The sequence below is a fragment of the Paramisgurnus dabryanus genome, chromosome 8 (genome assembly GCF_030506205.2).
Source record: "Paramisgurnus dabryanus chromosome 8, PD_genome_1.1, whole genome shotgun sequence".
Lineage (NCBI taxonomy): Eukaryota > Metazoa > Chordata > Actinopteri > Cypriniformes > Cobitidae > Paramisgurnus > Paramisgurnus dabryanus.
In genome coordinates, this window is record NC_133344.1 from 13734416 (window position 1) to 13749109 (window position 14694).

The window sequence follows — 14694 nt, forward strand, 5'->3', positions numbered from 1 at the left end:
TGCTTACTATGGTTTTTAAAGGTATACTTGTGAAAGTATATTTCAAAAGAAAGAAAGAAAGAAATATATGTGTGTGTGTGTGTGTGTGTGTGTGTGTGTCTGTGTGTGTGTGTGTGTTTATATATGAAGAGTTTGGTTCCAAAACGCAATAAACGCCATTTTTGAAAAAAAAATGAGTTACTGCCAGAACCAGTATTATATCAGGTCAGTATTAAAAAGTAAATTCTTAATTTTACGCAAAATCCAATATCCGCCGTGTCATTCTGTCATCTTTTCTCCCTTTTTTCCCAAAACGCAATAAATGCCGCTCCTCCTTTTTTACAGAATGCCATAAATCCACTCCACAGATTACAGCGCACCATTCACGCAATGTAAACAAACAATGGCGGCGCGCTGAGTACACGGAGTCCTAGTTTTCCTCATCTACTTTGTACTTCATGATCAACAAACAAACAAAAACAAAATAATACTTTAATAGCATTGATAAACCTGTGATGGAAACGTAAGTCATCAACATCTAAAAATTTACGCAAGAGGCACTTTGGGAGACGATCGCTTGTTTGCCCGGACCGACAGCATCAAGTTTCTGTCATGATAACACATTGACCCCAGGGGATCTTATGAAAAACTTTCCATAATTGTACTCAAAGTCAACGAAAATCGAGCCGGACCAAAACATTTTACAGCTGATCGCTGTGAAAAACGTTAAGCGAAGACGTCAAGTATAACCGCAGCAATGACAGTGTTCTTAATATCACAAAGTAAGTGTTTTGATTAATGACATTAATGTTTATTTTTTTAATCAGTGTGTACAACTGTTCAACTAAATGAATATAACATGGCGAAGATGAATGCACATTTATATAGGCGATTGATTCAATAGATTTATAGCATTTTGAATAAAAACTTGTCATGGATTTATTGCATTTTGTGGAAAAAATAATCCGTTTTTATAATAAATCTTTGAAAATCAAGTTACGGATTTGAATTTTTTATGTTTTTATAACCTAGAGATGCTATGTGAAAGTTTGTAACAGAAAATAGTGGTTTTCATCTTGACACTTTCTTGGTATAGAAAACACGTTTTTACCAAAATTTGTCAAACTGGATTTATTGCGTTTTGGAACCAAACTCTTCATATATATATATATATATTTCTATTGAAATATTTTCTATTAATGTCACAAGTATATAAATAATGTGTGTGTATTTAATTTTTTTTGAAAACTTTTGTTATAAATTCCCAAGTAAACCATATCATGGTTTTACTACAGAGAAAGTTACATTCCTGTTGAACATTCCTACAAGGCTCATTATGTGGCTCTTATGTAACTCTTTTGTTTCTCAACTGTCAATCACTGATTATTCAGGAGCTTTCCCGCCTCCACGCATACAGCCTTTCCCAAGCAAAAGTGTCTTAAAAATTGTAAATCAATATATTGTTTTATGTGAATGAGTAGGCCAAATGATTTTCACATCATTTTAAAGAAAAAACTCTAGACTACTAGATCCTGTTGTGAAAAGTTTTGGGAAAACATGTTTAGAATGAGTTTTGTGGACTTATATCAGTGATTTAAAAATTTTGCTTTTTCAAAAACCACCCATAAACATTTTTCTCTCAAAAATACAAACGTGTAGATACATGTTGATTATATAATAGTGTAGCCCAGTTTGTGATGAATGCAGTGTTATGAGACTTTTGCCATTAATATGTTTTAAAGCAACTGAAAAAAGCACAAATGTCAGTGCATGTCAAAATTTCCCCAGGGCCCTAAAAACCCCTTAGATCCCAGAGGGTTAACAGACGCCATTACACTGTTGCATGTTGTTTGTGAAAGCAGCAGAAAGGAATGCCTGGCAAGGCGTGTGATGAACTTGCTGTGCAGAGATAGACGCGAATAAACAAGGTTTTGGATGTGCTGTTTGCAATTGCATCATTTATATTATAAAAATTCCACAAAGCACTTCAAATTTGATGCGTTGTGCGTTTGTGTGTGCGTAGAGTCACACTGTCTGACATATCAATACCTTGTGTTTGTATAAAGACGCCAATACACTGCACGTTGTTTGTGAATGCAGCACAATGGAATGCCTGGCCAGGCCTGTGATCGTGCAGTAATAAACTTACTACACTCTAAAAATGTCTTGTTTATTTTTGACCCATAATAGGTAAATATTGGACAGAACACCCAAGTTAAAATTGACCCAATGCTGGGTTGTTTTAACCCAACTCTTGGGTTATTATACCCCATGGTTGCATAACAACAACCCAACATTTGGTCATTTTTAACCCAACATGTGTTCTTTCCTATATTTACCCATTATGGCCCAAAAATAACCCAGACATTTTTAGAGTGTGTGTAGAGATAGACATGAATAAGATGTGCTGTTTGCAATCGTGTCTTTTATAAGAACACCACAAAGCATGTCAAATATAATGCCTTGTGTCCGTCGTGTGTACTGTTTGACGGCAGCACAAAGAAATGTGACCAGTCACGGAAAGTAGGGACACAAGTCGGATCTGGGCATTTTGAGTTATTCACAGATTCTGAAAGTTTCTAAGCTTTCCAACGATGTGTAACACATGGAAATCTGATAAGATTTGGAGAAGTTGTGGCCATTTGAATAAAGGAACTCAGAAATACTCAAACCGAGAAAATCGAGACGAAAGGGACTCTTCTTTTCAGCTGGGGGAGACAATAGGGCTCATGTACATCTCATTTAGCTAAGCCATACCCCCTGTAAAACCCTTTTTGAGATGTTCTAGCATCATATGTAGTATTTTATGACCAAATGACAACCCGCAAAAATAAACATGACTCTTTTACCTTTGTGGGGATCACAAGTCGAATCCAGTCTGTTTCAGATTATCCAATGACCATATTTGTCCACAAATGCGTATAATCCGTGAAATATAGATTGTTTACATCAGATTTCGCATGAATGTCTGGTAGCTAATACAATATAATATATAATCTGAAGACTATTTAAATCGTAACATGTAAGGGTATATGAGCTTACACTCCGTTAAACACATGAACCCGCCTTCAAAGTTTGTATTTAAAATAGGGAAGTAGTATAATAGATCATCCAAACAGCGCCGTCGAAAACGTGACATCCTTTAGAGAGGTTACCAATGGCTCGCTCGTTCCTCCATCAGCCAATGACTTCATGGAAAATATTGATAGACAAAACATGTAGCCAATTATATGAAGAATACAACGATATCTGTGTAACTTCTGTGTGTTTGGACTCATGCTGCGCTGCAAGAACTGACATACAGATGACGTCAAAGTACCGCGAGAGCGAGTCGAAATTAAACTACTCCGTAAGATTTCTTGAAGAGCTCTCGCAGTACTTTGACGTCATCCGACTGCGGCGCCCCATAAAGTCAGTGACGCGGCTGACGTACGATGCGGCTGACTGTTATTTGTTCCGCCCCAGCTTCTTTCATTTTTCTTTTGTTTTGTGCGCCCGAGCTTTACAGTCTGGGGAGACGCAGGCTATAAGTTTGAAAAAAAAAAAAAACTTAGCAAACATGTCTGAGGAACAGGGCAGCGCGTCACTACAGTCACGTGACTTCACGCTCGAGCCGGAAGAGAAGACAATACTGAATAAAGTCGTAATTCTGCTATTTTTGGACCAAACTGTATTTTCGATGCATCAACACAATCTTACTGACCCACTGATGTCACATGGACTACTTTGATGATGTTTTTATTACCTTTCTGGACATGGAAACCATACATAGATTTTCAATGAAGGGGAAAGCTCTCGGACTAAATCTAACGATAAAACATCTTAAACTGTGTTCCGAAGATGAACGGAGGTCTTCCGAGTTTAGAACGACATAAGGGTGAGTCATTAATTACATTATTTTTATTTTTGGGCGAACTATCCTTATTTAGTAGTCACGCTGTTCCCTTTGGGGGCGGAGGCGAAAACACAAGCTTATACAGTATGTAAATATACACACAGACAATGACGCCCCCCGCTGCACGCTAGAATCTCCGGAAAAACAAGCCTATTTTAACCGCAAAATGTACGCTTTTAAATATATAAAAACTGCTATCTCAAACATGGAGAGGCTTCTTCGTGATCTCAACTAACAGATTCTGCAATAAAACGAAAATCACAAATTTCGAAAAAAAACTTTGTTTCTCATTTTCTCGAAACTTGTGCTGCCGACTTGAGTCCCTGGTTTCCGTGACGGGTCACAAATCAGTGAGGGATACACTTTATTTTGATAGTCCACTTTAGACATTCTACTAACTATAAATAACTTTGCAACTACATGTCAACTAACTTTAAATATTTTGCAACTATACGTCAACTAACTGTCATTAGAGTATTAGTAGACTGTAAGGGTTGGGGTTAGGGAAGAGGTTTGGGTTAGTGGAATAAGTTGACATGCACCTGCAAAGATACTTATAGACAGTTGATTGTCTGTTGAGATATCATCGCAATAAAGTGTTAGTAGATATTAAGCAAACATTCTACTAGTTCTCTAAAGATTGGTAGTTAATAAGTAGATGCAAAGTTACTTATAGTTAGTAAAATGTCTAAAGTGGACTATCGAAATAAAGTGTTACCTCAGTGAGGATACAGGCGTGAGTAAATAAGGATTAAAATGCAATGTTTGCTGCACTCAGATAAAACAACCCAACACAGGATTGAATGGAGAAACTGGATAAGGGATTGAGTGACGGATCGTCATGCATATGAATTGTCTCTGCTCTTTTACTTCATTGGTGCGGGGAAAGGCGATCTCATTTCAGGTAAAGAGGTAACAGGAGAAAGACGGTATGTCTCCCTCTTCTTATACAGTTATCACCGAATGACACCACTTGAGTGCTTCTATGCAACAGGCTTAGCTTATACTGTATCTGCCCATAAAATCGTTTTTTTATCCAGTGCAAAGAACCGAAAGATTCTTCAGATGTTAAAGGTTCTTTATGGAACCACACTGTACAGATGAAAATGGTTCTTCTATGCCAATATGATGCACCTTTATTTTTAAGAGTTAAGACAGTTTAATCTACTATACTGCACAAAAATATTTTATAAAATAAATTACAGTTTACAGTTTTAGAGACTGACTGGGTTTAAATGCACAATACCTCTTTTGTGATGGTATACGGCCTTTAGAGAAAGTCTTGCCTGCCGCAACCACATTTGACCTGTGAACAGAAAACACACAGGTGAAGTGTAATATTGTTATTATAATATTGTTAAAGTTTTATAAACAGACTTATGTATATTTACATTATCCATTAACTTGATTATTTACACTTATACAGATGCATTTAGATCAGCAGACAATGTAAATACAAAAAAAACATATGGTATTAAAGAAATTACTATAAGAAATTAGTCACAGCTGCAGGAAGTCACTCCCTGACCTACACTCACAGAATTGAATGGCACAAAAGCTGTCGCTGTCATCTAATCATTATACAGTAAAAATATATCTTCAAGAATTAAAGGGTGGCTTTGGATTTTGATAATAAACACGCTGAATAATGGGAAGTGAATTACTGGAGGGAGTGAAAGCAGTGCATTAAATTGGGACACTGTGGCTCAGCTGCAGTAATGTTTCTTGTCTTGTCACCTTGACAATCACTGCGATTTCATATTTCTCATCATTAAATTGCTGTATTATAGTCAGTGTTTGATTTCTTACATCTTTCTTGCACTTTTCTTTCCACTTACTGTGCATCTGACCTCTGTGTTGCACCTCTGTCTGACTGGTTTGATTTTATTGGTCATCTCGGTATCATTTTGACTTTATCTTACTTAATGGGGTGCAGCGCAGAGCTGTTGGCCTGTGACATCACACTACCGCAAGATCTATTTAAAAGCATACTGAGTCATTTACTGTTGAATCTGTCTCGCGGTGCTAAGACGTCACATGGCGATCGAAAAGTGTTCGAACCACCCGAACCCCCCTGCCTATGGGCTTGATATCTATATCTAAATTGTGCTGCATATAACAACTTTTCACTTGCAATTCTTTCTGAAAGTTTTAAGCAGAAGCAGAGAGAGAGGGTGATCATACAAGGGTCATCCAATATCTTTTTATAAGCATTCGTACCTGCACACATTTGCATTATTTTTAGGACAACTGGCTTCTTAGCTAGAGACAAATCTCAGTCAATTTATGGTGTGGCTGTTTTAGGTGCACTTTAAAAATGCTGGGTTATTTTCAAGTCAGTGAAGGGACTAAACAAACTGATAAGTTACCCAATGCTGGGTTGTTGTTACCCAACCATGAGTTATACTGTATTTAACCCAGCAGTTGGGTTGAAACAATCCAGTATTGGTTTGACACAACCCAACATTTTTTAAGAGTCTGATAAGGTTGCTAACGCCAAGAATGGTTTCTAGGCATGTTTTCATATATTAACTTAGCTATAATTCACACATTCGGTATAAACAATAGCTAACCAGAGCTGAAGTGATGCTGCCTCGCTCTCTCACATAAGACATGTTCAGTCATTAGCACAATATAATCTGATTATATTTTTATACATTTTCATAATTGTTTTTGAAAGTGATCATCATACAGCACATAAAATGCTTTCATTAAAAAATATTACATTTTGGATTTTTTTATTAGTAAATGCTCAAATTAACATGAACTAAGATTAATAAATGCTAAACAAGTATTGTTTATTTATAGTTCATGTTAGGTGATGCATAAACTAGTACAACTTTATTGTAAAGTGCTAAGAATATGTTTTGATATCTGCAAACTTCATGCTGCTATCACAGTTGCCTAAAGCGTAAAGGGTTGCTTGCACAAGAGGTGTGAGATTGTAGGCAAGAACTGGTAGACTTCTCTGTATTTTAAAAACTTCAAATACAACACACCCAACACATTTTAGAAATGAACACCCACACACACATATTTACTCACATGAAGAGCTCAGATGCATACAAAAAAGTTGGTTAACATTTACATATGTTTATACATTACATTTAAAAAAATATTCATACTGTACCTTCGTTCCGCGTGTGATTCTTGTGGATTATCAGGTGAAGACCTATAAATAATATTGACAGTGTTATATGACCGTATGAAAAGCTATACATGCTCAACAAAACTACATCATGTCAATATATGAATACTTAATTCAGACTTTTCCTAAGTTTAACCCTGATATAACACACATGTACCTGTTACACTTCCTGTATATGATGACTCCAGCAAATATGCAAATGAGAAGAAAGCCAAATGAGGGGGCTAGAAGGTAAAGCCCAATTGTCATCATGTCAAAGGTCATCACTTTGGTTTCATTCTGGGAAAAAGCTAAATGAAGTGGAAGAAGAAAGTCATTTATTGGTCATCATGGTGTATATCATGTAAACAAGACAAATGTGAAACATACATTTATTCTGGACTGTAGTCACTGGTTTTGGAGACTCTGTAAAATAGTCTGCAGACAAAAATCTATAAATGAGAAGACACAGAGGAATCACACACATCGCGTATGATGTCTTGAAATCACTCACGTTGTACATGTAAGTCGACAGATGCTGTGATCTTCTGTCCAGAAACATTTGCAGTGCAGATCAATATCTTCCCATCGTCTTTCTTTGCCCCCAAAAAGGTTATGGTGGAAAAGGTGGCCCATTCAAATCCTGTAAGTTGTTTCGTATCATTTTTGACTGAAATATTCTCATAGTTCCAGGAGAGGATTGGAGGATTCGTCTGGCAGGAATGATGGACGGTACAAGTGAAGTTCATATCAACACCCTCTGTGATATCTGCTGCCTGTTTAGGCTCAATGGTTATATTATAATAGACACCTAAAATTAAAATTGAAATTATAAGCAGTTGGCACATTGAGCATGATTTTAAGCTATTTTAATGAATTTAACTTTGACAAGTCGTTTAATGCTTAATGTCTTCAAATTCATTGTGAAACTGACTGTAACACACAGATAAAACAAAGGCAAGTATAGATGTATGCATATAATTTTTACTTACATTTTGCACTTTCTGATTTTGCAGCTCTTGTTGATATGCCTCCATGATGTGTTACAGTACAGTCAAAATCTAAGCGTTCAGCCTTCACAACACCGGTGCGTGTCAGAGTGGTTTTCCATTGACCATTTTCCATAAGGACATCATCTATTTGATCAGATCCTTCAATACCCTTCAGAGTGATGTTTGGTTTGCTGTATGGACAGGTGTGGTAGGTGTAACACGCTACTGTAATGTTGTCACCGATCTTTAAACCTCCAGAAATATTAATGATGGGCTGCTGTGGATTTGCTACAGTAGGGAAAAATGTTACAGTTAGGCAACCGATGATACAGCTGTAATGACACTTAAAACCAAAAATATTACATTAAAAAAACATGTAAAGTATTCACGTACTGTCAACAATAATCGTGGAGGTGACATCATAAAACTTGTAGGAGCTTTTTCCAATATTTTCTCGGTCAATCCATGTATATAATTTTTCTCCATTGTGGGACGGATCCACGCTTTTGATCAGCAGACTACAATCTTGATCTGAGTTGTTATGCCTATATATATCAGTTTTTCCTCTGAACTTGTCAATAACACTGTCTGGATTCAAGGGATCACAAACTAAGGGGTAGCCAATCGACACCCACTGATACCACACAACTCTACGTGGGTTAGTTGGTGGGTTTGAAGTGTAAGAGTAAGAGCACGTTATAACCAGACAGGAACCTTTAAGGCCATGAATTTCTGATGGCATTCTCACTTCCCATGCCAAAGTCTCATAGAGCAGAACACCTGTGAAAGAAACAGGGAATATAAGAGTGTCATTAAGAGTCTTGATTTTAGTGTTCAGTTCCTGTAGCTCAATTACTATCGGCATTCGGCCACAAGATCATGGGTTTGATTTTCAGGGATGGGACAGTAGGCCCTATGAAAAAAGGTGTCATATTCAGAAAAAATAAAGCAATGTGAAATTTAATGTAATGTACATATAAAATGTAAAAAACATTTGTCACATTAGTTTTATATAAATTTTCTGTGACAGAATCTCTTGCTCTACAAAATGCATAAATAGAAGTAAAGTGACACGGTACCTTGAAACAGAAAATATATCAGTCCTTTCATCTCTGGATCACAATGCTTCCTCTTATATAGAAAAATCCAACTTATGAACTGCAAACAAGCGCAAATGTCAAAAACATTTCAGAATATCAGAACATTTCAAAACACAACATGCTGAACTATGTAATAGTGCACATCTCATGCCAGTTTACCACCTAAAGTGTTTTCACAATTTTTCTCATTATGGGTTTATTGGGTTAAGGCCTTTACCATTAGAAAACAAGAAGTAAAAGGGTACAATAATAAGTTTATTTAATACACTTAATGTAATATTACCTTCTAAGTTTCATCCTTACCTGCTCAAACAAGTGGACTGGATCAGAACCGATAAAAAAGAAGAAAGTAAGAAAAGAGATGTAATAAATGCCTCTCCTGTTCAACTGAAGAAAGAATGATTTGTTATTTCACACAAGGCTCAATATGTGTTGTGCTCTGATGTCTGGGCCCCCCAATATCTAAAGCATTTCCTTTGTCGTCATGGTTTTGTGGTTTGACAAATTTTACCCGGTGCTTGAATTGAATCTAGTCTTATAAGGGTCCCCCTCATGACAATGCAGCAAAATCACCATATGGTAACACATTACTACCTTAAAGTCTCCCTGTAGTTAAGAATGTACTGTATTACTTAAAACTTATCTTTGTGCATCAAATAACACTTGTATTACTGTCTGAGCAAAAAGAAAATACTGTATTTTGGAAGTATGTCAATCCTTACTATATTAGCATGTTAGATACATGATTCATTTTAAAAATAACAAAATATAACATTTTCAAGAACTACAACTCAAACAAGAGTGATGTACAGGTAAGAAAAACATTCAACTCCTCCTGGTAAATGTTGCTGGTTGCTCAACCATAATCTCTAATAAGATTTTAGATCTGAAAAATATGAATGAGAGGTTACAGGTATAGCATGGAATTTAAATGTACCTTTAATAAGACATTTTGTTGTGAAACTTTGATACAATAATAATGGCAATAAATTAATATGCACATTAAAAATTATGCCATTTAATATCATAATGCACTTATGCTTGATGTCATCCCCATCTCCTCTGCTGTTATTCCAGCAGCTCTTTCTTCAGACATCCTAGAACTATAGGATAAAAAATGAATGAGAATGAGACTCAAGAAAAGATAAACACACATGATGTGTTATACATGTTTCGTATATAATGACTCCAGCATAAAGGATGTTTGATCAAGTATTTTAAACTATTACTTTATAACAGTGGTTCTCAACTCCAGTCCTCGTGACCCACTGCTCTGCATATTCTTCTTCTTCTTCTTCGTCGGTTTTATTGGCGGTTGGCAAACCAGCATAAAGGTGCATTACCGCCACCTACTGGACTGGAGTGTGAGCAGCAAAAAAAAAAAAAAAATAGTCGGTCAATTAATGCAGTAGTTCACGAGTTCACACTTACAAATAATTCTGAACAGGGTTATTAATATGCGTATTTGGCGTGCTGTCCGAGGAGAGGGCTCCGAGCTCGTTAATGGCCTGAGCCCGGAGCGCCTCCTGGCGGGGAGAGGGTTCCGGGCTCGGCCTTAGGCCCGAACCCAGAATAATCCCCCCTGTTCTGGTTAGTAAGGTGACTAGGCAAATCATGCGGAGAAGGGGAGGTGGAGGGATGCTGAAACTATCAAAGAATGAGGGTGAGTTGATTTTCAGTCTATATAGGTTTCTGTTGATGCCGATCAGGTGAAGACCTGAGTGCTGATTGTCGACAGCTGGTCATAGTTACAAGGTAATTAGGTTGATTATTTGAACGTGCTCCTCCCGAACTTTGTTAATAAAACATCATTTCACGAGTTCACACTTACAAATAATTCTGAACAGGGTTATTAATATGCGTATTTGGCGTGCTGTCCGAGGAGAGGGCTCCGAGCTCGTTAATGGCCTGAGCCCGGAGCGCCTCCTGGCGGGGAGAGGGTTCCGGGCTCGGCCTTAGGCCCGAACCCAGAATAATCCCCCAAAAGATCGCAATACTGGCATCGGACAGCAGCCGGGAACAGTGTAGGTGCCCCCCAAAAAAGCGGAATGTGAAATGGCGGTAAACAGGGCTCCTGCGGGAGCAGGGGGAACATCACTGCTGCGGCAGTGGCGAATTTGTGAAATTTGGGGCTCCTGCAGGAGCAGTACAGACATCACTGTTGAGAAATTGTGAAAATTAGAGCTCCTGCGGGAGCAGAGGAAACATCACTGCTGCGGCAGTGGAGAAATTTGGAAAATTAGGGCTCCTGCGGGAACAGAGGAAACATCACTGCTGCGGCAGTGGAGAGTTTGTGAAAGGTAGGGCTCCTGCGGGAGCAGTACAGACATCACTGCTGCGGCAGTGGAGAAATTGTGAAAAATAGGGCTCCTGCGGGAGCAGAGGAAACATCACTGCTGTGGCAGTGGAGAATTTGTGAAATGTAGGGCTCCTGCGGGAGCAGAGGAGACAGTACTGTGATGGCAGTAGAGATTAGTGGAAAGCAGGGCTCCTGCGGGAGCAGAGGAAATGGCACCGCTGTGAAAATAGGGTTCCTGCGAGGGCAGGGGAAACATCACTGCTGCGGCAGTGGAGGAAACTTGTGAAAAGCAGGGCTCCTGCGGGAGCAGAGGAAACATCACTGCTGTGGCAGTGGAGGTTAGTGAAAGCGGTGCTCCTGCGGAGCAGAGGAAACAACATTGCTGCGGCGGTGGAGAGACAGGCATCTGCAGGAGGCAGGGGAAACATCACTGCTGCGGCAGTGGAAAAGGGCTCCTGCGGGAGCAGAGGGAAACATCACTGCGTAGGCAGTGGAGGTTAGTGAAAGCAGGGCTCCAGTGGGAGCAGAGGAAACAACACCGCTGCGGCGGTGGGAAACAGGGCTCCTGCGGGAGCAGAGGAAACGTCACTGCTGCGGCAGTGGAGAGTAGGGCTTCTGTGGAAGCAGGGGAAACATCACTGCTATTGCAGTGGGGATTAGTAAAAGCAGGGCTCCTGCGGGAGCAGAGAAAATGACACCGCTGCAGCAATGGAGAACAGATCTCCTGCGGGAGATGGTAAAATCACCACTACTGCGGCAGTGGATTTTAGTAAAAAGCTGGCTCCTGCGGGAGCAGAGGGAAAATCAAAGCTGTGGCACTGGAGAGAGTCTTATAGTTTGTGTTGTCCTGGAGCTGGTGGGATTCGCTGATGAAGGTTTGTTGGGTTTTTCTGATGTGGGAGCGGTTTAATGTGATAGCAGAGGAAAACATCACTGCTGTGGCGGTGGAGAAATTGTGGAAGGGAGGGCTCCTGTGGGAGCAGAGGGAAACCACTTCCATAGCAGTGGAGGTTAGTAGAGTGCAGGGAAAAGGGGGGGGGCGCTCCTGCGGGAGCAGAGGAAACATCACTGCTGCGGCAGTGGATAAAGTCTGATAGTTTATGTGGTCCTGGAGCTGTTGGGATGGAGCTGGTGGGATCCACTGATGAAGGTTCGTTGAGCTTCTCTGATGTTGGAGCGATTCAATCGAATGTAGGTTTTGGAGAAGAGGTCTGCTGGGAAGCCAGATAGGAGTAGGACAGATTTAAAGTGTTTTGGAACCGGAAACATGTAACCCGGCGATTTGAGTCATCTGTGAAGAGTGGGTTTGATGTGGATCTAGCCTGGGAGTCGCTGGAATGTAGATGTGCTAGGAGAGTCTGGTATGGTTGAATTGGTGTTTGGAAGTTGAAGATGTAAATGGAATGGCTTTTTCTCATTTGGTCCGTCTTGCTTTGTTTGATGGAATAAGAAATGGTATCGTTGTCCAGAAGTGGTAGATCTGAAACTGTTGGGTGATTATTTGGATTGAAGTTGCAAGTGATGGGCCGAATGAACATTGCGTAGAGTATGAGGGTAGTGTTAGTGGAGTGGAAATCTCGACCAAGGGTGGAGATGCATACGGTGAGTATTTCTAAGGTTACTGGGTGTCTTGCCATAGGACGGGTGGGCTCTTTGGATTCCTAACGAGCGTGGATGTCTGGGTGCTAGCTATTACTGGAAAGGGTGAGCCAAAAAGAAGTTTGTGGAAAATTTTGGATTCCACTTAGGTATCCTTTAATGGAGCTGGCTTTGAGGATCTTGTGGTGATTGAGGTAGGATGAATGAGATGGTGAGTAGGGACAAAATCAGGAAAAACAGGTTGTAAGAAGAGTAGAAGGTCTTGAAGCTCTTTCAAGGGGTTGGGTAGGTTTGTAGGATTCTGGGGGATACAGCTTGGAGGATGGTATCTAAAGATGCATTTGAGGTGGGGGTTTCAAGAGAAGATGCACTGGTTCCAATTTCCTTGGCTAATTCAGAATTTCAGTTTTACTTTAATTGTGACATGCTGAAACATGCTTTGGCCGATTCCAATTTTATTTCTAAGAACTATGATTGATGGCAATAGGTTACAAACAAAATCTGCTTCTTTAATAGAACATTATTTATCAATAAATAATTTATTTAATATTGCACTTTCATCCATGTTGAATTAAATGACATGATCTTTTATTTAAAAAGATCTCAAATAAAGTGCTCTTAAGTTTAGTCAGGCTCAGTGACGTTATTTATCAGCCGCATTAAATGTCCAAATATCAGTTGGACGGCTGTGGTTAGAAGTATAGTTCCTAGTTAGTACAACATGTAGACTTGGGTAGATCATGCTTTTAAACAAATAAGAAAGCAGCATGCAGTGATTTATATATCCGTAATCTAAATATAAACAAAGTTTTAGGTTGTAACAGAATTGAAGCGCTGTTTTTGGAAAACTGCGCGGAACTACGAGCTGTAAGACCCTGGGGAATCCCTGGAATGAGTGACGTAGAAGGAAACTTGCGAATGAAAGACGAATCTTGGATTTAAACAACAGAGAACTAAAACGTGACGACAAACGCTTTAGATGTGATGTATGTAGTTTACAGCAATAAGAGGAAATTAAATCGATCTGAACAGATTAATTTGTCTTGACATCATTTACTTTATTGTTGAGCCAACATAGTTCAGCGACGGATGTGCGACAAAGTTGCTATGTTTTCGGGAAATAGTCATGACAAGCCAGCTGGCCTCTCCAACTATGCACGGTATGATGGTTTAGCAGCGCGTTATGCCGTTGGATGGGAAAAGCACCCCTGAGCAGGGTACGCACACGAGCCAGCGGAACAACATCTATGTGTGTCACCTGCAGATGCGGGGCAGGAATCAATATGGGCTCGGGTTGTGTTCCTTATGTAAAACGATCGCGTTTCCCAGAATGGAATTAAATTAATGTAGCTGTTGGATAACAGGAGCTGCTTCCACTGCCAATGTGCATGTGGCTTTGAAGTTATTTCTTGCGCAACTGGCGTTACGAATGAATGTTTGCTGTGTATGTATGTCATACCAGTTTGATTTATATTTATAAGAAAACAAGGGAGAAAAGGTAGGGGCGTCTGGGCATATGCTGCTAGCGGAGGCAGCCTCGTGCTCGAGCCCGATGGTGGAGACACAGGCAGGGGAAAGGGTTAGAAATTAGACAGAAAGGTCTGTGAAAGCAGGGCTATAACACCGCTGGCGGAAACATGCTTGAGCTGGATGGGAAACCTGTATCGCTGGGATGTGTTGCATCGTGCAGTGCATGACAGGCT

At 39.5% G+C, this 14694-nt stretch overlaps 1 protein-coding gene and 1 pseudogene across 1 annotated transcript; both read right to left on the reverse strand.

The window, feature by feature from the left end:
• Positions 1-7409: 7409 nt before the first annotated feature.
• On the reverse strand, positions 7410-8858 carry LOC135771896 (sialoadhesin-like). Its single transcript, XM_073815554.1, has 4 exons — positions 8387-8858; positions 7994-8281; positions 7516-7812; positions 7410-7453 (listed from the first exon to the last, which is right to left on the reverse strand). Exons 1-4 carry the CDS (start codon positions 8856-8858, stop codon positions 7410-7412), a joined length of 1101 nt encoding a protein of 366 aa, XP_073671655.1.
• Positions 8859-11322: 2464 nt separating this feature from the next.
• LOC135771897 (uncharacterized) lies at positions 11323-13556 on the reverse strand (annotated as a pseudogene).
• Between the last annotated feature and the right edge of the window lie 1138 nt (positions 13557-14694).

Coding starts and splice junctions, on each gene's coding strand:
- LOC135771896 (XM_073815554.1), bottom strand. CDS start 8,858: ATGCCGATAGTAATTGAGCTACAGGAACTGAACACTAAAATCAAGACT. Junction 8,282..8,386: donor CTCCACGATTATTGTTGACA/GTACGTGAATAC, acceptor TCCCTACTGTAG/CAAATCCACAGCAGCCCATC. Junction 7,454..7,515: donor TGTCGACTTACATGTACAAC/GTGAGTGATTTC, acceptor TCTCATTTATAG/ATTTTTGTCTGCAGACTATT.